Source organism: Ceratotherium simum, chromosome 2 (assembly GCF_057802395.1).
Source record: "Ceratotherium simum simum isolate JZ-2026a chromosome 2, ASM5780239v1, whole genome shotgun sequence".
NCBI lineage: Eukaryota > Metazoa > Chordata > Mammalia > Perissodactyla > Rhinocerotidae > Ceratotherium > Ceratotherium simum.
In genome coordinates, this window is record NC_141901.1 from 18552239 (window position 1) to 18578025 (window position 25787).

The 25787-nt window shown below is 36.5% G+C and overlaps 1 protein-coding gene across 6 annotated transcripts in view; it reads left to right on the plus strand.

Annotated features, from left to right (window-relative positions):
- Window positions 1-25787, plus strand: part of SMG7 (SMG7 nonsense mediated mRNA decay factor) — an 82951-nt gene that overhangs the window by 21161 nt on the left and 36003 nt on the right. For 4 of the 6 annotated variants that reach the window (XM_014783356.2, XM_014783359.2, XM_014783358.2 and 1 more), the window contains exons 2-3: window positions 13173-13311; window positions 22921-22952. In XM_014783356.2, the coding sequence (XP_014638842.1) occupies window positions 13196-13311; window positions 22921-22952 (148 nt within the window). In that variant the 5' untranslated portion in view covers window positions 13173-13195. The remainder of the gene's footprint in view (window positions 1-13172; window positions 13312-22920; window positions 22953-25787) is intronic. The other 2 variants (XM_087438813.1, XM_014783357.2) reach the window with 2 other exon arrangements.

The following is a 25787-nucleotide window of genomic DNA, read 5'->3' on the forward strand; positions in this document are numbered from 1 at the left end:
GCACAGTTAGAAGGGGATTTTATTATTTAATTCTTCTCAGTGCAACATAAAGTACCTAGGGTGGTAAGTACTGTGTTAAATGTGAGGGATACTGAAAAGGCTAGCAGCTCTGCCCAGGTCTGGGCCTTGTTCTCAGGTTCTTATTGAATCTTTTTGCTTGGGCTGGGCAAGGGAAGGCAAATGGAACAGTGTGGGGAAGGGCCTAACATAGTTTTGCTGAGAGTTTGTTACTAGGATACTCTGGATGTTGTACCTCTAGCTCCTAGATCCTACAGCTTGGGCTAGAGCCTCACTTTCTTAAGAATGAATCTGACTTTTCCCAAAGAGTCTTTCCCAGGCTGATCCCCTGTCAGTTTCACGCTGTAACCCCACTAGATTATATGTTCACTTGCTTGTTATCTCTTCCCATAACCCCTAATCCAGAATGTAAGTTCTTTGATAGCGGGAACCTTGTATACTTTCTTCACTGCTATATCCCAGGTCCTAGAATAGTATCTAAGATATAATAGGCCCTCAAATATTTGCTGAAGGAATTAATGGTAAATTCTATTCTATAGCTGTTTCTATCAGCAAAGTGGTTGCTTTGACAGGTTCTCCCCACACCCCGAATCTTCATGGTTTCGGGAGTTAAAAAGACTTTATGTAATATTTTCTCTCTCATATGGTTAAAGTAAGTGATCCTCTCATGAATGGTTTATACCTGCACAGCCCAGTATAGTAACTACTAGCCACCTGTGGTTATTGAGCGCTTGAAATGTAGCTGTTGTAACTGAGGAACTGTATTTTAATTAAATTTTATTTAATTAATTGAAAATTTAAAAATTTATGCTTGATTGAGTTTTTGGAACAATTTGGACATGTAAATCTACCTTTCAGTAGTAAATTTTATGAAATCTAAATACAGATCAAACATTTCTGATGAAAATTACTTAATTGACAGGTGCTATAATTGTAAAATAAACAGCAGATTTTGACTACTTAGTAAGAAAAAATTTGAAATCTTTAATAATTTTTATATTGACTCCCTGTTGAAATGCTAATGTTTTGGATATGTTAGGTTAAATAAAAAATGTTAATTTCTCCTGTTTCTTTTTACTTTTTTTTTTAAGTAAAAAGAAATAGGTTACATATGGTAACATATGTGACTCACATTATATTTCCTTCTATTGGCCAGTAGTTAGTATAGACCATCAAGAGTTTACTGTTAAAAATTTTTTTGTGTGAAATCATATTTGTCATCTTGAGATTTTTATTTAATCTATAATTTTTAAATATACAAATAATATCTTAGTTGACTACATTTATTCAACATTTATTCAGGGAAGACTAGATAATAAAGCACTCTTCCAGGCAGTTTTGGGGGTTATAGTATGAATTACACTTTCAGAGATTAGTTGAAGAAATAACATGTTAGAACATAATATGTGCCATAAGAGGTACAGATTGAAGCGTTGGGACTTCACAGAAATGTCTGAGAAGGTTTTATGAAGGGTATATCTCCCTGAAATAGGAAGAATTTTGTTGGGAACTGGAGAAGGATATTTCAGGCAGAGAAGATATAATAATTTTTTTTTTATCCCCCCACCCCCAAAGCCCCAGTAGATAGTTGTATGTCATAGATGCACATCCTTCTAGTTGCTGTATGTGGGACGCGGCCTCAGCATGGCCGGAGCAGCGGTGCGTCTGTGCGCACCCGGGATCCGAACCCAGGCCGCCAGCAGCGGAGTGCGCGCACTTAACCGCTAAGCCACAGGGCCGGCCCCAATAATTTTTTTTAAAAGACACAAGAAGAGTCAGAAGTGTCTGGAGCATAGTTCATGAAGGGGGAGGTATAAGGAGACAAGGTTGGGGGCCAGCCTCGTGGCTTGGCGGTTAAGTGCACGCGCTCCGCTACTGGCGGCCCGGGTTCGGATCCTGGCCGCGCACCGACGCCCCACTTCTCCGGCCATGCTGAGGCTGCGTCCCACATACAGCAACTAGAAGGATGTGCAACTATGACATACAACTATCTACTGGGGCTTTGGGGAAAAAAAAGGAGGAGGATTGGCAATAGCTGTTAGCTCAGAGCCGGTCTTCCTCAGCAAAAAAAAAAAAAGACAAGGTTGGAAGCTACATTTAGGGGTATTGAATGGCGGGCTATTTAGTTCAGGTTTTATCTGTGGATAAATGGAAATTCATTTAATGTTTTTGAGCTGGAAATTGATGTGTTTAGAATTGTTTGGTATGATAAATTTGGGAACTCTGTGCAAGTAAAGTCATGGAGACCACTTGAGGAAACTGCCAAAATTCACGTAAGAGACAGTGAAAGTCTGAATTAGGATACTGAGAAACATCCATGAGAGATGGGTATTAATGGGTATAATCAATGGGTCTTTAGTAACTGGTTGTATATGAAGGGAGAGGGAGAGTTATTGATGATACTGAAGTTGGCCATAGAGAAATGGTAGCACTTTTCATGGAAATAGGAAGTAAAGGTATGGGTGTTGAAGGGAATGTTTTATAAATATCCATGCTGAGATGCCAGATAGGCAATTGGAATGGGACCATAGCATGAGCTGGGTTGGAAATAATTGACTTCATAGTTGTCTTCAATAATGGTGAGACTTGAATCCACAAGTGGGGAAGGAATTATGGAAGTCTAAAGATATCAGGGCCAGATCCTTAGGGAACCAGGTATCAGATGGTAATAAAGGTCAGTTTCCATTCTTAATGACTCTGTTGCTGTATATAGGTGGAAGCAGAAAGAAGAAACAAGAAATGACCTATCAAAAAGGTGGGAAAGGGGACCTGCCCAGTGGCATAATGGTTAAGTTCACACGCTCAGCTTCAGTGCCCCCTGTTCGTGGGTTCAGATCCCAGGTGCTGACCTACACACCACTCATCAAGCCATGCTCTGGTGGCGTACCACATACAAAATAGAGGAAGATTGGCACAGATGTTAGCTCAGGGCCAGTCTTCCTCACCAAAAAAAAAAAAGTGGGAAGGGCCAGGAAAAGCTAAGCATGCAGAAAGTTTTAATGAAAGGGTTGCTCTAATGCAGTAATTCTCAAAGTGTGGTCCCCAGACCAGCAGCATCAACATCACCTGGGAACTTGTTAGAAATACAAATTCTTGTGTCCTGTCTCAGAAACAGAAGCTGAGGATGAGGCCCAGCAATCATTTTCAGAAGCTCTCCAAGTGATTTCTTTTTTTTTTTTTTTTTTTTAATTTTTTATTTATTTACTTTTCCCTCCAAAGCCCCAGTAGATAGTTGTATGCCATAGTTGCACATCCTTCTAGTTGCTGTATGTGGGACGCGGCCTCAGCATGGCCGGAGAAGCGGTGTGTCGGTGCGCGCCCGGGATCCGAACCCGGGCCGCCAGTAGCAGAGCGCGCGCACTTAACCGCTAAGCCACAGGGCCGGCCCGTCCAAGTGATTTCTTGTGTGGGCTACGTTTGAAAAAATGCTGATACAGTATAGTATAGAATACTACTAAGAGTTCAGGAAGTATGAGGACTGAGAAAAAGCTCTTAGATTGGGCAAAGTTATTGTTAACTCTTGAGAGAATTTGTTTCAGTGATAAGGATGGCAGCCTAATTGTAAGTTTAGAAGTGACTAGGTGATCAGAAAGTGAACCCAGTAAGTATATATTACCTTTTTACAAAGTTTAGAGGCAAAGAGAAGGATGGATGCTTGAGGGACATAGCAGGATCAAGGGAAACTTTCTTAGATTGGTAAGACTGAAGTACATTTTGTTTGGGGCATCACTAGACTTAATGGAAAAGGACATTTATTTTGTAGAAATTGTGTTAGTCTGATCTGTGAAAGCTTTATATGCAGAAAGCATTCTAATTAAAATATTTAAAAATTGGCTTGTAGGAGACTGATATTTTTAGTAACCATTGATTGTTAGAAATGTATATGTACATTGAATAAATTTAGAATGTTATGATAAGCAATTTTGTAATATTGCCACCAGCACTGTTCACAATTTCCAATCTTTTTTATGAATATAGAATATGCATTTTATGCATATACAGATAATGTATTTTAATCAGATTATGTTCATATGGCATATACTGTTTTAAATCACATTAATTGAAGTAATCATAAAATACACACATTTTAAGTACAGTTATGAATTTTTATGAATACATACTCCTGTAACCACTGTCCTTATCAAGAATATGGAACATTTCTAAAACCCCCCAAAAGTTCTCTTAGGCCACTTTGCAGTCAGTCCTAACCTACTTGTGCCTCTATGCCTCAGGCAATCATTGTTCTGATTTTTATCATTATAGATTACTCTTGCTTGTTCCAAAACTTCATAAATGGAATAATATAGTATGTACTCTTTTGTGTCTGAATTCTTTTGCTTGACATAGTTTTTGAGATTAATCCATTTTGTTGCATACATCAATAGTTTGTTTCTGTTTATTTCTGAATAGTATTCCATTGTATGACTATATTGCAATTTGTTTATCCATTCACCTTTAGATGAACCTTTGGGTTGTTTCTAGTTTTTTGCTATTGTGAATAAAACTTCTAGGAACGTTCTGTAAGTCTTTTTGTGGACATATGTTTTTATTTGTCTTGGTAAATACCTGGGCGTGGAATTGCTGGGTCATATAGTAAGTGCATGTGTAACTTTACAAGAAATTACCAAACTATTTTCCAAAGCAATTATATCATTTTATACTCCTGCTAGCAGTGTATGAGAGTTCTGATTATTCCACATCCTCATCTACCATGCTTGGTATTGGTAATCCTTTTGATTTTCACCATTCCAGGGGGTATGAATTGGTATCTCACTGTAGATTTACCTTTCCCAGATTACTAAAGATGTTGAGCATCTTTTCATGTGCTTGTTGGCCATTTTTGTATCTTTTGTAGTGTCTAAATCATTAGCCCATTTCTAAAATTGGATTGTCTTATCATTGAGTTCTCTTTATATATTTTGAATGTAAATCCTTTGTGTGTGTGTATATATATATGTGTATATATATATGTATATATATTTGTATATATCTTCCAGTCTGGCTTGCCTTTTCCCTTTCTTAATGGTGTCTTTTGAGGAGCAGAAGTTTTAAATTTTTGTGTGTGTGTGAGGAAGATCAGCCCTGAGCTAACATCCATGCTAATCCTCCTCTTTTTGCTGAGGAAGACCGGCTCTGAGCTAACATCTATTGCCAGTCCTCCTCCTTTCTTCCCCCAAAGTCCCAGTAGATAGTTGTATGTCATAGTTGCACATCCTTCTAGTTGTTGTATGTGGGACACGGCCTCAGCAGGGCCGGAGAAGCGGTGCATCGGTGCGCGCCTGGGATCCGAACCTGGGCCGCCAGTAGTGGAGTGCATGCACTTCACCGCTAAACCACGGGGCCAGCCCAGAAGTTTTAAATTTTAATGAAATCCAATTTATCAGTTTTTTTCTTTTCTTGAATCTTATCTTTTACTGAATTCTTTATTTACCATGGGGCAGTGAAAATTTTCTCCTAAATTTTCTTCTAGAAATTTTATAGATTTAAGTCTGATTCATTTTGAATTAATTTTTGTGTATGCTGTGGTGTATTATTTGAGGTTAATTTTTTCCAGTTTTTAGATTTTTATCCAGTTTTTCCAGCAATACTTGTTGAAAAGATCATTTTTCGCCATTAAATTGCCTTGACACCTTTGTCAAAAATCAGTTGGCTGTATACACAACACACACATTCACGGGCATATACATACATACGTCTATTTCTGGACTCTATTCTGTCCCATTGATCTTTATATCTGTCCTTGTACCGATACTATACTGTTTTGTTTTTTTTTTAAGATTTTATTTATTTATTTATTTTTTCCCCCAAAGCCCCAGTAGATAGTTGTATGTCATAGCTGCACATCCTTCCAGTTGCTGTTTGTGGGACGCGGCCTCAGCATGGCTGGGGAAGCAGTGGGTCGGTGCATGCCCGGGATCCGAACCCGGGCCGCCAGCAGCGGAGCGCGCGCACCCAACTGCCAAGCCACAGGGCCGGCCCGATACTATACTGTTTTGATTTCACAACTCTATAGTAAGTTTTGAAATCAGGTAATGTAAGTTCTCCAACTTTATTCTATTTGAAAATTGTTTTGGCTATTCTAGATTCTTCCATATCCAGGTAAATTTTAAAACCAGCCTGTTGGTTTTTACCAAAAACAGCCTGCTAGGGTTTTGATTGGAATTGTATTATAGCTGTAGATCAGTTTGGGGAGAATTATATTGATCTTTTTAAAGAATCAGCTTTTGGCTTTTGTTTGTTTTCTGTGTCTTTGTGTTCTGCTTTTCTTTATTTACTTCTACTTACTTTTGGTTTAATATGCTTTTCTTTTTTATAGCTTAAGATAGATGCTTAGATCAATGCTTTTAGACCTTTCTCTTTTAATATAAGCATTTAAAGCTGTCAGTATCTCTGACCACTGTCTTTATTGCATCCTACACATTATGTGTTTCCATTTTCATTCAGTTTAAAATATTTTCTAATTTCCCTTGTGATTTCTTCTTTGATCCTGTGATTATTAAGAAATGTATTGTTTCATTTCCAAATATTTGAGAAATTTTCCAGCTCTGTTTCTGTATTGATTTGTAGTTCTGTGATTTTAGTTCTTTTAAATTTCTGGAGACTTATTTTGTAGTTCAGCACATGGTCTATCTTGGTGGATGTTCCATGTGCACTTGAAAGAATGTATATTTTTCTTTTGGGTTATATGTTCTATACATGCTAGTTAGATCCTTTTGGTTCGTAGTATTGGTCTAACTTTACTAGTTTGCTGTCTTCTTGCTCTATCAGTTACTGAAAGAGGAGTTTTGAAATCTCCAAATAATTGTAGATTTATCTATTTTTCTTTGTTCATATTTTTGTTTTATTTCTTCTTTTGGTTAGCTATGTCCTTTTTTTTTTAAGTTGGTTTAGGGTTTACAATATGCATTTCTATATTATACCATTTTATGTATAATATAAAATCTTACAACAGTATACTTCCATTTCCCTCTCCTTTTGTTATTGTCAAACATCATCTACATTTATTTTAAACCCCAGACTACAGTGTTATTTTTTCTGATTAAAAGTCAATTAGCTTTTAAATAAATTTAAAAACAAGGAGAAAAGTTATTTTATATTTACTTAAATATTTATCATTTCTGGCACTTCTCTTCTCTTTGTGTAGGTCCAGGTTTCCATCTGGTATCATTTTCTTCCAGCACCAAGAGCTGCCTTTTTAATATTCCTTATGGTATTCATCTGCTATTCATCAGAGTTCCTCAGCTTTTGTGTTTCTGAAAATGTCTTTATTGCACTCAGTTTTAAAGGATATTTTTGCTGGGTATAAAATTATAGATTGACGGCCCCCCCTCCATACTTTGAAGATAGTATTCCATTATCTCATTATCTTCTGACTTGTAATTTTTCCAATAAGAATTTGGCCATCATTCTTATTTTTATTATTTATCTCCTTATGTAATGTATTTTTTTCTCTGCCTGCTCTTAAGATTTTGTCTTTATTGTTGATTTTCAACCATTTGATTACCATGCCTTAATATGGTTTTCTTTTGTGTTTAAATGCTGTTGAGCTTCTTAGATCTGTGGGTTTATAACTTTGATCAAATTTGGAAAATATTTTGTCATTATTTCTTCAAGTATTTTTTCCATAATTGATCTGAGCTAGATGTGATGTGAACTCTTGACTTCTTGGGATCTGGTACCAAGTGAACTGGTAGTTTGATTTTGTTAATGTGGTACAGAGTTGTAAATGTTACTCACATTTAGCAACTAAGGAGGGTATTTTTTTCCTTGTTTAGCAAAGAATAACTTAAAAACTGGATTTTGAGTGATGTTGGAATCACAGAGAGGCTAGGCTGTATCTTTGCTTTTAGAGAAGCTGAATGGGAGAGTATAGTAAAATTTGTTTGATCTTACTTTATGTTATATGCTATCTAAGAAAGGTGTATAGTGTAAAGATTTGTCCTCAAAGATTTGTCCCTTTTTTGTCGTATATTCAGGAGCTTTTTCTATTAATAACTTTGGCCCTAAGCCATAGTGAAGATTACTTGTAGTGATGACTTAGAGTCACTCCAAAGAACATTCTGCTGTTGCCATTGAAGTCTGTGTGTGTTTATTTCTCCCATATAGTTTGTGCAAGAAAATAGAGTAAACCTGTGTTATCTGGTAATTTTCTTATTAATCAAAATTTCTGAAAAATTATTTTTGTTTTGAATTGTGATGAGAAGGAAGAGAGAGTGGGAAGAACAACTAGAAAGACCTCCTGGGACAGAACCTATGCTAAAGGCTAAAACTGGGAAGATTTCTTGGAGAAGAGTTTTTCAGGTTTAAGGGAAAGGGGATATGGGTGCGTCTTATGCTGTAAAAAGGCAAACTCTAAATAAATCATCAGCAATAAAATATTCACAATTTACCTTTGAATCTCTGAATTGTTGAAAAATGAGGTCTGTTATGCATCATGGAATAATGAATAGAAGTTTAGGCTTTGGAATTCTGAAACACCTGGATTTGAATCCCAGTCCTAGCACTTACTATCTTTATGATCTTGGGCAAGTTTCCTAAAATCTCTGAGCCTTTGTTTCTTTATTTATAAAACTGGAAAAATAGTAGTTATCTCGGGTTGCTATGAAAATTAAATTGGGAATGGTTTATGTAATCTACTTGTCATTTAGTAGGCCCCCAATAATTATTAGTTGTCTTTCCTTCTCTGTATATTCACTTTAAATTTTATTCTTTCATTCAGGGACTTTTTTTCCTTTTAAACATATACAATATGTAAACAAGCCCCTATGGCATTCATGAGACTGTGTTTTCATCCTTTTTTTTCCTCCATTGAATCTTTCCATGTTATTATTTATCCCATTCCATCCCATAAAAACATGTTATGTATCCCATCTTAAAAACTCTGACCCTCACATCTCCCTCCAGCTACTGCCTCTCTTTCCTAAATAAAGATGTCTTAACTCAGTTTTAGTCTCAGTTCTTCTCCTCCTATTTTCTGTTGAAATCAGTCCATGGGTTTATGCCCCCTGCTTCTCCGCCAAAATTGTTCTTAATATCCTCAGTGACTTGCACATTACTAAATCCAATAATCAGTTCTCACGCCTCCTTTTACTTGATGCATCAGCAGCATTTATTGATTCTGCCCTCTTTCTTGAAGCTCTTTCTTTATTTGGCTTTCAGGACACTACGTTCAACAAATTTTCCTTCTACCTGTCTGGCCATTAGTTCTCAGTCTAAACCTTTCCTTTAAGCCCCAGACTGTTTAACTAACTGCCGGCTATGTTCACTCAGATGTATAATAATCATCTCAAACTTATCATTATCAAAAATAATAGCAAGTGCTTATATAATACTATGTGCCAAGTATTGCCCCCAAATGGACTCTTCCCCCATACCTACTGTATCATCTTTCTTTTGTTAGTAAATGGCAAATCACTTTTCCAGCTGCTTAGGCTGAAAACTGTGAATGATTTTTGATTCTCCTCTCTCTCTCTCTTTTTTTTTATTCAACAAATGCTGTTGGTCAGAGTCTGATTACATGTTACCATCTCCACTGCTGCCTACTGGTCCAAGCCTGTCAATGCTCAACATAGCAGCTGGGTGGAACCTGTTAAAATCTAGGTTAGATCATGTCACCTCTTTGCTCTAAATTTCCAAAGGTTTTCCATCTCTCAGATCATCTAGGTCAAGTTGGATGACTCAGTTACCCAGTGGCTTAGCCTGACCTGAATGGTCCAAGACGGCCTCGCTCAAATGTCTGGACCCTCAACTGGGATGGCTGTGATAGGTGGGAAAACTGGGTCTCCTCTTTCCAAGTGGTCCGTCATCCTTGGCTTCATAACATGGTGATGATGTTACAAAAGGGCAAGCCCAAATATATAAGTGCTTATCAAGCCTCTGTTTGTGTCATATTTGCTAAGTCCAATTGGCCAAAGTAAGTGACATGGCCAAGCCCAGGGTCACTGTGTGAAGGGAATTCACAAGGGTGCAGATGCCAGGAGGTATTTGATTCATTGGGGGCCATTAATGTAACAGTCCTCCGTAAGCCCTCTATGATCTGTATCAGGTTTAATTTGTTAAATTATGTGATTATGATTATAATTATAATACAGCATCCCTTTCTTTAGTCAGATGGGAAAATAATAAAAAAAAGGAACCTGACTAGATAAAACTGATGTCTGGAAGTATGGGCTAAATAGTAGTTCTTTGGTGGAAAAATCAAATTTGACGTTTTTGTGTCTTTTATTTTTTAATTTCAGAGACCACCTAGAAGTAGGAAATACTGTATGTACCATAATAATTTACAGATTCTTTTATTTAGTTAAATCAGACACTATCTTAAATATTGTTGCTAGCTGTTTGAATTAATTAACTTGTCCATCTCCCGTATTATCCCCCTACTCCAAGTTGGAAAGTTGTACTTTATTTGTCCCTAACCTAAATTATATGGTATTTTACTTTATATAAAAGACTGTTTGCTGTTTCTTTTTCCAGTCTAATTTTTGTTCCCTGTCACTTATCAAAGGATATGGTCACACCCTTGTTTTCTTCAAATCAACTCCGTACTTTGTCATGTCATATTGTCAGTGTCAGTTATTTTTCTCTTATTCTTACCACTTCCAGTAAGTCTGGTCTGTTATTACTTACATTAACACTCATTTTAATTCTAGCATCTACTCAAATTTTTGCTTTCATTTTCTTATCTTGGTTTGGAATTCTGTTATCCTTCTTCTACCATAGTAAGTATGTGCAAGCATTGATTACTTTATTATGTCTTCAAGGGTAGTCTTACCTGACCGTTTATATATTGAGATACTAATTTTATTAAAAATTGCCTTCCTTTTATTTTTCCTCTCTATTACCTGTAAGGCATTTAGTTATTCATTTTTAATTTGTTAAATAAGTGATTTATATTATCTTGTATTTTATTTCAGGAAGGTACAGGGATTGTTGTATAGATCCCAATCTGAATTTCAGAGACCCAAGTAATGAGCATGGACACCTCTAATTCACTGTATAAAATAGTAGATTTTCTGAACTTAAAAGGAAGTATGTTATTCTTGGTTCTCAGATGAAAAGTCTTTCAAATTGTTTTCCTGGAAGACTATTGAAGCTATTCAGATTTTGAAAAACCTTGAATTTTTAGGGTCTTGGCCTTTTGAAAGACTGTTTAGTCCAAATTAACATAAATTTATTTGAACAACTTGTAGTCTCGCAGGCATTGTTAGGCACTGGATATGTAAGGTTGAATAGGACAGTCTCTAGTGGAGGAAGTGGGTAAACAACTTCATCATAGTGCGATGAGTGCTATAATTGAAGTGGGCATTAAGATGCACTGGGACGCGCGCTGCGATGCTGGTGGCCCGAGTTCGGATCCCGGGTGCGCATCGAGGCACCGCTTCTCCGTTCATCCTGGGGCCGAGTCCCACATGCAGCAACTAGAAGGATGTGCAGCTGCGACATGCAACTGTCCGCTGGGGCTTTGGGGGGAAAAATAAAAATAAAATAAAATCTTTAAAAAAAAAAAAAAAAAAAAAAAAGATGCACTGGGAGTGCTTGGCCAAGCCAAGGCCATCTTACAGGAGTTGCTGAGTCTTAAAATAAGAGAAGGGATTAACCAGACAGGGAGGGAAGAGGGCGGGCATTCCAGGTTGAGTGACAGAGCATGAATAAAGACACTGAAGGGCAAAATAACAAGGAACTAAAAGTAATTTAGTTTTATTGGGTCATAAAGTGTAAAGTGGGGGAGCTGTGGGACCTTAAATGCTGTGCTAAGGAGCTTGGGTTTTATCATGAGGTATTTTCTCTCAGTCTTTTCCAGTAAAAGTACAACTAAAGTCTCAGGAGATTGAATACATGCTTTGGAAGTATGGAGACAAAGTCTGCATAGACCTCCTGCATGTTTGAAATTTAAGACTGGTGTTTTATTGTTAAAACTTAAGAATAACTTTGTCTTCTATTCTAGAATTGATTAATGAGAGTTCTTAGCTTCAATTTCCTAATTTATAGAATGAGGATAATAATAGCATTTACATCTTAGGATTGTTAGGAGGAGTAATAATATCTATAATGATAATAATGACAATAATAGCTAACTTTTTTTGAGGGCTTATGTACCAAGGAATGGTCCTAAGTGCTTTATTTCTATTACCTCATTTAATCCTCAAAACATCTCAATGAGGTAGGTACTTTTATTATCTCCTTCTTACTTCTAACAAAACTGGGGCATAGAGAAGTAATTTTCCTGGGGTTATACAGCTAGTAAGTGGCAGAGCTTGGTTTGAACCCAGGCAGTCTGAATACAAGGCAGTTAGCCACTACATTATACTCCCAATCTATGAGATCTTGCAGAACGTGTTAGAACATCTGCCCCATAATAATTGTAAATGTAAGCAATTATCAGTAGCCAATAATAATTACTTAACTTACTTGTTCCGAATCTTTGCGTTAAATATATGTCCCAAAGAAATTGTGCTGTTTTTCCTGTGGCTTGACTTACTCTCGGCATGCCACTGAATGCAGACAGTGTTGACACCCAAGCCCGTGCTTTTAACCACTACCTTTTCCTGTTTCCTCCTTTCTTGTTGGTCTGTCTCCACAGTAGATTTTAAATCCATGGCAGGGACCATATCTGTTTTGTTCATCATTGTATACCCAGTCCTTAACACTATATCTAGCACATAGAAATGATCAAATCGTTCTCAGTGTGTGAGTGAAGATCTAAAAACCTGTCATTTTCAGCTGGTCTTAGAATTTAAGCATTATTCATACCACCTATAATGTGATTTAATTGCTTTACATGTTTTTACTTCAGTAAGCAGTCCAGTTTGGACCAGCCATCTGCTCCTGTGTTCTACAGGGCACTCTCACCTTGATACTACAAGAACCCTGCTGGGTAACTGCTATCTGTTTGTCCTGTAGGAATCACTCAGCTTTCAGACAGGGAGGGAAATTAGGATAACATTTCGATCTAAAACTAGAATGTTAGAAATACACAAAACAGAATTTTAAAATGTGTATTCTAAGAAACTAAACACAAAAGGGAAAAAGGGCTTTGATATTTTTCCTTTGCCTTTGACATTAAATCATTTCAAATAAAGAGAAATAATTTAATTTTCTTCAAGGGGGTTCTCTGTTATTGTGGGTTAACTCATATTTTCCTCCTCTCTATCTAGAATGTCTTAAACCATTCTACCTTATGAGAAATTGGATGTTCTTGCAGATAGTCATTGTGGGAGAAAACGTTTCATTTAAGTCCCAGATGAGGACCGGAAACTTGAAATCAGAGGAGCATCTGAAATCAAGTAATATTAGGTAGGATAAAAATTACAAGGGATTTCTACATGTTTGTATTCCTTTGTATTAGATGTGTGTTAAAGTATTCGTATTCTATGAACACTAATAGAATTAGAGACTTTCTGAAGCATTTGAGATTGGCCGAGATGGGGGAGGGGAGTGCTAAAGATTTTTTTTTTTTTTTTTTTTTTTACTTATGTGGCTTCATGAGAGCTTTGACATATGTTTACTTTGTCATGAGCATTTATGTCTTGTAGTCCAAGGAAATTTTTAAAATATTTGCTAAAGTAAATTGAAGGAATTTTTGTTTATATATGAGATCTCTGAATATTTATGATAAGCATAGGGACATGTGATCCGTCTTGTACATTATCCTTTAGAATGAAAATTCCTGTGTTTTGGGTTACATGTGTAAAAGCTGTTCATTTGAGTATACAGGGAGCAACAGCTCTTGGTTCTCTACATCAGCATGGACGCAGTCAGACCTCCTAGGTGCCTATGGTAATAAGTATATGATAGTATGCTAGAGCAGCCCTGTCTAACCGCATGGTTAGTTAGTAACTCTTGTCATAGCAGCTTGTATCCATTTTAATGACAGAATGTGTGAAGGTGCTTGATCTCAGCGATGTGGCTTTTAAATGAGAAGTGATAGTTGCTGCTAGAAGTTGATAACATGACAGTGACACCTATAGCCAGACCACTCCAGAAGACCTGCTTTACTGTATAATGCTTAGGAGCTCTGGAACCAGACTACAGGGTGCAACCCAAGCTCTGCCATTTCCTAGTTGTATGACTGGGCAAGTTATTTAACCACTCTGTGCCCCCATTTCCTCATCAGCAAAATGAGGATAATATTATTACTTAGCTGACAGACTTGTTGTGAAAGAAAGATTTGGCAATATATGAAAGCATGTAAACAGGACCTGGCAAATACTAAGTGATCAAACTGTATTATTAGGCTATTAGTTAATTCTTAACAGATGAATTTATAGTCTGTAATCAATTATCATGGCATTTCTGTAATTTATAGTTATGTAATCAAAACTAATGTTTGGAGAGAAGTGAAAAAGAAAATAATATAAATTGTTTTGCAGTTTTTATGTATCTATCTCTGGTCTTATTTTCTATGCATACTAAGAATGTGGTCATCATGACTTTTAGTTTTTCTTTTGTTACTTAGCATTATATGGTGGTAAATGACCTAGGGTTTTTGACCTCCACTTGGAATGTTGTCTTCTTCAACCCAGTGTACTGCTTCAGAAAGGATCCTATGTCAGTAACCAGATTAGTGAAAGGAATTTGGTGGTCACTGAAGTATTCATGTCACAGTCGGATTACCCCTACCTCTTGGAGGTATCGCTTAGGTTCTTTTATATAACTTACTTGTCTTATTTATTCCTCATAGCAACTCTGAGAGTTTGTATCCCTGTTTCACAGATGAGGAAATTGAGGTTTCTTGGAAAGAAGCTTCAAGGAGGCACTACTAATATGTAGGAAACCCAAATTCAGAACTAAGTCTTTCTTATTGTATATCATTTTCTGTTATACAAAATTGCCTCTTGTGTGATGCACATTTTAGCGTTCATTAATTCAACCAAATTTTAGTGAACAGCTACCACATACCAGGCATTATTCTAGGTGTTAGGGATACAGCATGGAACAATCTTTTCCCTCGTTCCCAGTACCTCTTCTCTTTCTCCAGTTGTACTCTAGGCATATATCTCTATCCTTGTCCTCAACCATGTTGTTTTGAAATTATCTGTATATGTCTTGGTATCTTCCACTTTACCTTGAGTTCCTTTTTTAAAAGTAAGTAAGTAGTACCTGCCATCATTAAGGCTAGCATGCGTGTTATTTTGATCATTTACAGTAAAAATATTTACCTGTTTTAGTTTGCACTTACTAGTTGTATTTCCTTTTTTGAATTATCAGTTTGGTCCTCTGCCCATTTATCTGTTGATACAGTCATGTGCCGTATAACGACATTTCAGTCAACGACGGACCGCATATACGACAGTGGTCCCATAAGATTAGTACCATATAGCCTAGATGTGTAGAAGACTATACCATCTAGGTTTGTATAAGTATACCCTATGATGTTTGCACAACGACGAAATTGCCTAACGATGCATTTCTCAGAATATATCTCTGTCGTTAAGCAGTGCATGACCGTATTGTGATATATTTTCATATTAGTTTTTCCTTTGTCTAATCCATATGGTTCTCAACACTTTCTCTCAATTCTTTTTTTGCCTTTAGTAAGGTTCCCTTTCCTATTCATTTTGTAATTATCCCGAAGATTCATCATTCTCCTCAGTTTATCTCCCTCAAACTTTCAGATACTGATCTAATCTCATACTTTATCTCTGAAATTGAGGCAGTGTATCTTGAATTCTCTTGACATCTCTCCACCCCATACTACGGCCAAATTCTCCTAGTGCATTTCTATCTAACCTTACCTCGCTCCAATTTCATCCTGCTTCTTTTTCAAAGCCAATCTTACCTCCTGCCTTATAAATCACATTCTCATGTCCTTCCATCTCTTCCAGAACCATGCTCTGTCAGTTTTGTTCTCACTTTCTTGTATCTTCAACCTATTTCTTTCTCCTAGCTTCTCGTCTTCATTAGGTCTCATGCTCAGGTCTCTCCCATTGAAAAAAAGAAACTTTTCTTTACCCATGGCTCCCTTTTGCTTCACTGCCTAGTGTCTTAGGAGTTGACTTAAACTTCTCCCTCTCATTTGTTCTTCAACCCCATGCAATCTGACATTGTCTCTTCCCTGACAAGGCTATTGTTGACCCTTATTTCACCAAATCCAGCACAATTTCCAGTCCTCATAGTACTTTTCTGCCTCCTTTGATATTGTTGACTACTCTTCTTTTTTGTCTTTTTCCATATGCCGCTCTTCTTTTGCCCTCATATACCTGTTTGATAGTTTCTTCTTGGTGTTCTTCAGGGACTTTATCTGCCCCTCAAAAATGAAGATAGGGAGCTAGCTCCACCCTTTTGCCTTTCTGGGCAATTACATTTACTCTCATGGTTTAAACTACCATTGATGTGCTGATCACTCCAGCCTGTATCCCTAGTCTTGACGTCTCCCCTGTGCTTGACATTCATCTCTAAGTGCCTGCATACACAGCTCCACTTTCTCATATACCTAGCTATCCAAGCTAAGGATCATTGGGAATGATTTTAAACTGTTTCCTCTGCTTTATCTTTCCTTCTGCTGATTTTACTTCCAGATATTTCTTGAATCTAGGTTTTTCCATCCATCTATATTATCACTTCCTCGCTTCCAGTCTTGCCCTTTTAAAATCCAACTTCCATGCATCTTGTTATTGTAATCTTTTAAAAATGCAGCTCTGACATGCTATGCCCTTGCTTCAAACTCAGCACTGGTTTCCTATTAGTTAAAAGACAGTCTGAGCTCCTTAACATGTCATGCAAGGCATTACAATCTGCTGTCTGCCTTGGTTCTCCAGCTCATCTCCTGTAGCTTCCTACCTTGTGTTTTATGCTCCAGTCTACCTCCTTTACTGGCTTAGCTTTGCTTTTATTGTTCTGCTATTTTCTCTGCCTGGAAAGGTAACTCCCTCTCATCCTTTGAGATTCCCAGACCAGAATTGGCCCTTAATAATCTAGGTACACATTTTCAAATAATATAGATTGTAGAGTGAATGTTGTAATATGTAGCACTGGAGTGTCAGGAGATTTGAAAATTCATGGCAAACTGTAAAATGCCATAGAGAGAAAGCAAGTTAGTATTTTTAGTATCTCTTACTGCGAAAAACTCCTTTAGGAGTAGCATCTTCCCTAGATGTTCTTTTCTACATGAGACTCAATAGTAGAGCAATATGATTTATTTTTTCCTGATTAATACCATGAGACTTGGTGATATCTTAGAGATCTCTAGATTGTGTATATGTGCCTGTGTGTGTAAACACACACTTACTTTATAGTTTCTGACCTATTATTTAGCACAAATAATTATGGTTACATTATTATGTTTATGATTATAATTGATGAATATTGTTATTATCTCAAATACTCCTTAGTACTCCATGGAAATAAGTAAACAAATTAAATAGAAATAGAACCTGCCCTGGCTTTTATTTAAATTTCCAAAAAAGTACTCTAGCCTTGCTTCGCAAAACAAGAGGCTGATTTGCCTTTCCTTAGCAACTGTGAGTTAGAAGATGTTGGCTTATATTTGTGTTCTGCTCATAGGAGAAAGGGGGTTGGGAGTTCAGGTAGGACGAATCTTTCATTGTATCTGCCCCTGATTTGGACATATGTTATATTTTTAAACCATGAATCTTAATGTGTGTTCTTAAGAGAGATTATCCTGTATTTGTTACCTTGCATTGTTATATAAGTGCTATATATAATGAAGATACTTGTTAAAGAAAATAACCATTAATTTTTGGGTTTTTTCCTCTAGTGACATTATAAAAAAAAGATCATGAAATGTTTAAGTATTGAAAGTCCCAGTTCTATGGGCTATCAAACATTCCAGATTTTTTTTTTTCTTAAAATCTTGTATAAAAGAGGAACTATGATATAATGGTTAGGAGTTAGCCTCTGGAACCAAACTAATTGAGTTCAAATGCTGTCTCTACTACTTACTAACTTGATGATCCTGGACGTGTTACTTAACCTCTATCTTCTTAGGTCTGTTCGGCTATAAAGTGGGGGCAATAATAGTACATAGTGTGGATTAAATGATTACTTTATGTAAAGCCCTTAGAATAGTGTCTGGCGATAGTAAGTGCTATATACAGGGTTAGCAATTTTAGTACCTAGTGCATTAAAATGCATTAAATGTATTTATAGATCTTGATGTGTCTAAGAGTATTGTTTCAAATTGTTAGCTTTCAACGTATTTGATTATCACTGACTGTTTCAGATTTTATTCAGTCTTAAAACACTTTTTTATTGCTTGATGGAAGTGCTTAATTTCTGTTATTATTTAAGAACTGACAGTGTATTTAGTGTTTTTAAAGCTTTATATTTTATAACTAATAATGCTGTTTTATTATTGAAGGCATGATTTTAATTCTTGCATTCTTGGTTTATTCATTTTTTCATTAATTCCTTCAGCCTAAAGAATAAAAAGGAACTCGTTGCCACACCTTCTACCAAGAGAAAACACTTTAAAACTCTTATCTCTTTATACAAGCATTGGCTATAAACTGTAATATTTATCTTTAACTGTATCAACCTTTAACAAAACCAGTAGGTCAATTGAGGTATAGTATTTTTTTTCTTTATAAAGTAAAATAATCAAATAGCCAATTTTGTGCTAATCTTTATGAAAGCAGTTGGTATAAGATCACCTATCTATTGATGTGATTTCTTGTATATTATGTACTATAAAAAAAAGAATAATAATTTTGTAGCGGTGGGGGGTTTGGGATGCCTCTTGTGAGATAATTCTTAGTTTAACTCTGTCACCTGTCTAAATGGGTATTTTTGGTACACAGAAAAAAGGAAGAGGTAGTAGATAATAGTGTATAAACCTAACTATGTTTTAAACAGTTTGCAAATTAATTCCCTAAAATAATATAGCATGGCCTACAAGTACTGACTTTCCTATTACATGAGACTGTGTTTTTTAACATTGTCTATTTGTGAGAAGATTATGATATTACCTAATAAAAGTACATCTTTACTCTGAGGAAACTATTATTGATGATTCCTCATATGAGAAAACTATTTGCTTTGGGAACTTATAGATATTTTACTTCTCATTTTTTTGATCAAGTACTCCCTAGAGCAGGAGAAGCAAACACTTCTGTAAAGGGGCCAGATAATAAATATTTTAGGTTTGGCGGGCCATTGATTGTTGTCTCAACTATTCAACTCAGCCCTTCTGGCAGAAAGCAGCCATAGACAATATGTAAGTGAATGGGCATGACTGTGTTCCAGTATAATTTATTTGCAAAAATAGATCCAGGGTGAAGGAGGGAATTTCACCCACAGGCTGACCACTGCACTAGAATATGAATTTTACTTCTGGGGGTGTTTCTAATAAAAATGTCAGACATAATTTATTTTCTGTTATGAACAGATCTTTAATTTAGCCTAGTTGACTTAAATGTTAGTGTTTAATTGAGTTTTGAGCACAAAACCGAACTAGATAAGTCTGTGTTAGCTTTTTGTGTCATAGAATTTTTTATTCTAATTTGAAAGAAATAGAAATAACCTAGACTTTGAAGTCAGAAATAATGAAGTTTGTACTTAATTGTACCTCATTGCTTTGTGACTATGGACAAATTATGTCACATTTCAGAGCTTCAATTTCCTTGTTTATAGAATGAGAATAATAGTAGCTATCTCCCAGGGTCGTTATATTTTCCATTTAGCTATTTTTTCATCAATTTCATTTAGCAAGGTTATTTTAGTCTTTAATATGCATGTCTTTCAGAACCTAGGAAAGAGCTGTGCACAGAGATCGTCACCTCTACCCTTGTCATACTGAGGATCAAAACTCCTGGAATTTCAAAATGCTTTAACATTTATTTCAGATAGTTTTAATGACATTTTTGTACTTTTGTTTGTGCTTGAATTTTTAGTTTTACAATTTTTCTTGGATAGATCGTAGTATATAAAAATACAGAGTAAAATTTTGATCTTTGTTTATCAATCGAAGCCTGTTCCAGAATCTGCCAAAATTATAGTTCTTCTCTTACTGACAGCATATAAGAGAAGCAGATTATTTGTAAACAGTTCCTGTTATATGCTCAATATGGTCTTCGTTTGACTGGAAGTTGATATCCTCATTAGGCAGATGTTAGCATACTGAAATGATATTTGCTCATCTTTACAAGCAAATCTTGCTTGGAATGAGAAAACAACCTTTAGACACATGATCCTAAGAATAAGATATCTTGTATATACTGTACGAATTTTTAGCTAGCATATGGAAGCATAGTAAAACATATCCTTTGTAACTTTGCAGCTCAGGGACAGAATGAAAAGGTTCTTGAATCCAGTAAAGATGCATAATTAGCACTGGCTTTCTCAGTACAAAGTTCATAAATTAATACTCCAGTAGGATTTTTGAGGAGGAGGAAAGAGGATGTTGTTGTGACAGTGGCAGGATAAGATATATGGCATTCCTTATTAAGTTGTATGATCTTAGGTTTTAAGGGCATAAGCCAACAACCTTGTGAAGATTTTTTTTTTTTTTTTTTTTTTTAGTGGCCAAAGTTTAAACCCAAAGCAAACAGTGATATGTATGGATAATGGAATTTCCATTGTATGGATAATGGAATTTGATGTGATGCTACATTTTAGGACTAAGTATAGCTGTTTGTTTAGTGTTGTTCATTTATACTGATAGTTCTCGTATGGTTTGTGGTTATCTCTCTACCACCCTATTGTGATTCTGTTGTTTGAACACTTAATTTTTAAAAAACATGAATATCTTTTTAAAGGCTAAGAAAGTGAAAAGATTCACATTAGTGTTTTGATGAAACTAAAATTCACAACTGATACTATATACATAATAAATTATGTAAAACATTTATAGTAAAAATTTTAGAATTTATGAATGTTTTCTAGCTTTTATGTCAAATTTTGTTTTTAAGAATGGAAATCTCTTAAGTTCATATACTTACCTTCTTAAATAAAGAGTATACAAACATGATTTATCCTTTTTCCTTTTTTCACTTAAAAAAGTATTTATTGAATGCCCAATGTATGCTAGCCCCTGTGGCAGGAGGCATAGGGGTTGTGATGGTGAGCATTCTTAAAATCAGTGATATGTATTATGAAGAAAAAATACAAGTGCTTTGGGAGCATAAAACAGGAATATCCTTCATCTGTTAGGGTTCAGGAAAGGCTTCACGAGGAAGTAATGTCTCTGATTGAGACAAAGGATGAGTAGTAATTAACCAGACAAAAGAGAAGAAGGTGTTCCTAGCAGAGGGACTCTTCTTTACAAAGGCTCTAAGTGTGAAGGGAACAGAGCACGTTGGAGAAACTAGAAGTCCAGTGACTGGAGCACAGAGATCAAGGGGAGAAGAGAATACATAATGCTAGAAGTAGGATGCAGAGACTCTTTTTAGAGTGCACAAGACTACTAAAGGGTAGGACACTTGAATAAAGTTGTTGTTTTTTACCCTAAGAGCAGTGGGAAATCATTAAAGTGTTTTAATGGGGTAATTGGTAAGGTCAGATTTGCATTTTTAAAAGATCCCTCTGACAGCAGTGGGGAAAACAGAGTGAAATGGAGAAAACAATTTGGTGGCTTTGCAGTAGTTCAGGTAAGGGATGGTTGTAACTTGTATGAGAGTGACTAAAGAGGAAGTAAAGGAAAATCAACAGATTCAAAATATATTTATTAGGTAAAATTCTCTGAAATTGAGAGATTACCAGGGATTTGAGAGAAAGTTGTCGTGGATGACTTCCAGATGTCTGCTCTTTACAACTGGAAAGCCATCATACATTTGTTAAGGTAAAAAACAGTAGAAAGAGAACAAGGGCTGTGGGTGAGGATGGGTCATGAGTTCAGTTTTAGACCTATTGAATACAGGCAATTCTTGAAAAATTTGGGCGAGAGAAAAGCGGCTAGAGGAGAATCTGGGACAGAAGGTTTTAAAATTTATGAGAGACTTGGGCATGTTTAAATAGTGAAGAGAAGGAAGGATCCAGTAGAGAGGGAAGTTACAAAATTATTGAAAGAGGGGAAGGGATAATTAAGGGAGCAGAAGTCCTTATGAAAAGCTAGAAAGAGCATACCTAAGTGAATTACTGATCTTGAGAGGTACAGTACCTCTAGTGTTTTAACAAGAGAAAGAAAGTGGGCTGCGTGAATGTAGTAGTAAGTATTTAGTGACAGAGCATTGTTTTTCCTGAGGTGTGAGGCTGTCCTTTACTTAAAGGGGTCAGGGCTGAGGAAGGAGGCAGAAATCAGCAGCATGAGGAGAATGGAGATATGAAACAGTTATAGTGGCTAGTGAATTGAGAAACATAGGATTTCCTGACTGCATTGAGGCAAAATTTTTTATTTCATGAGTATCATTTAATGTTATCTTTTTTTTGTGTGTGTGTGAGGAAGATCAGCCCTGAACTAACATCCGTGCTAATCCTCCTCTTTTTGCTGAGGAAGACCGACTCTGAGCTAACATCTATTGCCAATCCTCCTTTTTTTTGTTTCTCCCCAAAGCCCCAGTAGATAGTTGTATGTCATAGTTGCACATCCTTCTAGTTGCTGTATGTGGGGCGCCGCCTCAGCATGGCCGGAGAAGCGGTGCGTCGGTGCGCGCCCGGGATCCAAACCTGGGCTGCCAGTAGCAGAGTGCGCACACTTAACCGCTAAGCCACGGGGCCGGCCCCTAATGTTATCTTAAATATATCAGATTTGGAGGAAAACAGCGAGAAAGTGAACTCTGTTCAGTAGAAGAGTTCATGATGACCCTGTAAACTTTTAAGTAATGGCATCAATTTGCTGAGACCTAGAGCTACCTTGCATGTTTAAAGCAGGGACACTGCAGCCACAAATAGAGCCGCTATGCATCCGTATTGTAGTATATGATTTCACTTAGCTTTTGACTTCTGGTGTTATTTATGTTGGGTAGGCCTAGTTTGTTTCTAACTGATGTTCTTTTTTCCCTTTTTTAGGCAGGCAGAAGTCCTGAAGGCTGACATGACAGGTATTTGGCTGGTTTGTTTGCTTTTCACAACTACCTTATACCATTAAATTAAGGAAAGGGTATCATCTTTCCTATATTACTTGTAAGACTGTCTAGTTACCAAAAGAGATGATACATACTATTTGCTTTAAATGTTTATTGTTTTTGTATCTTGAATTCTTACTTAGATGATCTGTCAAGAATTATATATAATCTGTGCTACATTAAATTGAATATTACCTAATTTAATACATATAAGCACTTAATTTTTATGAACTATTTATCAACGATTTAAGACATACAGAAAAAATAATTCATGTATCATATAAACACAAATATCTTATGGTATTATGTTCATACCTTCCTGTTTATAATTCCCCAAACTTTGAATAGTAGGAAAATTATCTGTGGGAAAACTCGACTGAAAATCATTAAAATTGAGTGAACTATTTTGCCACCATTCTTTCTTTTCTCCCTCTCTTTTTATGTTTTGAAGAATAGCTAAGGTGTTTTTGAAAGAATAGCTGGACTTAGTCATTAAAAGGAGCAGGTGATTTTTACTCCAAAATTAGGAAATATATGACAATAACTATGTAGTGATCAGTATGCTCTCTATAATAGCATATGCCATCCTAAAATGTAAAAGAGATGTATGATAATGGATCTCATTCTAATTTTTGAAGAATTTAGTTCTGCAGTGAAATCCACAAAGAAGAGTTAAACTATTGTGGTAACCAACATTCTTGCCAAAATTTACAATCAAGAGGAAATGGGCTATTTAGATTTCTTTTTCTCAGCTTCTAGAATTGCAGGCTACTGTTCAAAGAATTTGTGAGTAATCTCATTGTCATCTTATTTAAGGAAAAAAGCAAAAAGAAAAAACCACCAAAAACACATTTTATAGGTTTCTTTAGTATAGCACCTCAATTCTTCCCATTATTAACGTCATTGTCATCATCTTCCATACTACGGATATCAGTCTCAGCTCTGAGCTGCTGTGTTATGTGCTTATATTGGCATTGTAAGCATGATCTGTATTGTCTAACAAAAATTGTGCATGGAGCAATGTCAAGCTATCTATACCTTTTACTTTTTCTTAAATATTGAACACCCTCAGTAAATAAGCTTAGAGTTTGACTTTTATAGGGAACATTGGCTGCCCAGAAATGTTAACTAAGATATTAAGTCTACTCATTTAAAGATTTTATTTATTTTATTTTTTCCCCCCAAAGCCCCAGTGGGTAGTTGTACGTCATAGCTGCACATCCTTCTAGTTGCTGTATGTGGGACTCGGCCCCAGGATGAACGGAGAAGTGGTGCCTCGATGCGCACCCGGGATCCGAACCCGGGCCACCAGCATCGCAGCGCGCGCACTTAACCACCAAGCCACAGGGCCGGCCCTAAGTCTACTCATTTAAATGATAGTTTATCTGATAGATCAGAGTTAATGATCCCTTACAGTCCTTTCCCTGCCGTTGATGAATTGAAGGAGGGTTGAACAAATCTATAAATCTATTTGTCACTAACAACTTAATAAGAGACCAATAAGCTGATACTAGACCCTGTTTTTAGTAGCCAGCAAACTCTTGTGAGGATTAACTCAAATATCCAGGAGACTATTTGCAGAATAGGATTATGGTGGCTGTAGATACTAACAGCACACCTAAAGAAGAGTGAAGATTATGCCATTGTGCAGCAGCAAAATACTGAATGCAGGGCTGGCTCCATGGCATAGCGGTTAAGTGTGCACGCTCCGTTGCTGGCGGCCTGGGTTTGGAACCCCGGACGCGCACCGACCCCTCGCTTGTCAGGCTATGCTGTGGCGGCGTCCCATATAAAGTGGAGGAAGATAGGCACGGATGTTAGCCCAGGACCACTCTTCCTCAGCAAAAAGAGGAGGATTGGCGTGGATGTTAGCTCAAGGCTGATCTTCCTCACACACACACACAAAAAATACTAAAGGCAACCAGGCAACCTAACTAGCAGTTGGAAATATATAACCGAAAAGTCCATTATGTAAGTTCTTCTATTAAGGTAGCTCACTGTCAATTATCGCACTCATAAGCCTAGTAATCGGAAAGGCTAATGTGCCTTATAGGACTCTGGCAATTCAATATGGCCCCAATTCAGTATTTGTATAGTCAGAGCCTGACTTTCTGATTTCATCTAACACCCAGTGTCTCATTTGGCATCTCGAGCAGTTTAATCACTGTCTGTTACCAGTCCTCATTTACATTAAATGGCAAGCATGAATTGCTCACAAAAGTGTCTTGGCAAGTAGTCTACCAATCATTAAAATAATGCTCACTGTCATGGCTTTATTGGCTTGACATATATAGAGTAGGAGTAACAGCAGAATGCCAAAACAACTGCTGGGGTGTGAGCTGAGGTAAGGATTCTGTAAAGACAACTGTGAGAATGATTCAAAATAAAGAAAAAAGCTGCCTTGGACAAAGAGATATAGTTATGAGAATAAACAGACCAGCTTGGCAGTCCATCATTTCAAATGGGGTGACTTATTATGAGGCATATGACTTCCTATGATATGAGTACATAGAAATCCAAACCAAAAGCAAAGGGTGGACCATTTATTGTTTTTTGGCCTTTTTCATGTCATGATATTATTTTAAAGCTAGAAGACTATTAAATACAGGAGCATTTTACACCAGATTTAGTCATTAGCCGAAAGGTAAAAGTCATTTGAAACATAGTAGTGTAAAACTTCTGCAGCAATCTATGGTATATACTTAAAGCATGTTTTTGCTTTGGGGCACGGAGGGGGAAGAAATCATTGGTGTGGTATAATGGTCACAACTATCTGTTCATCTGTCTACTGTTCTGTTTTTGTTTTGTTAC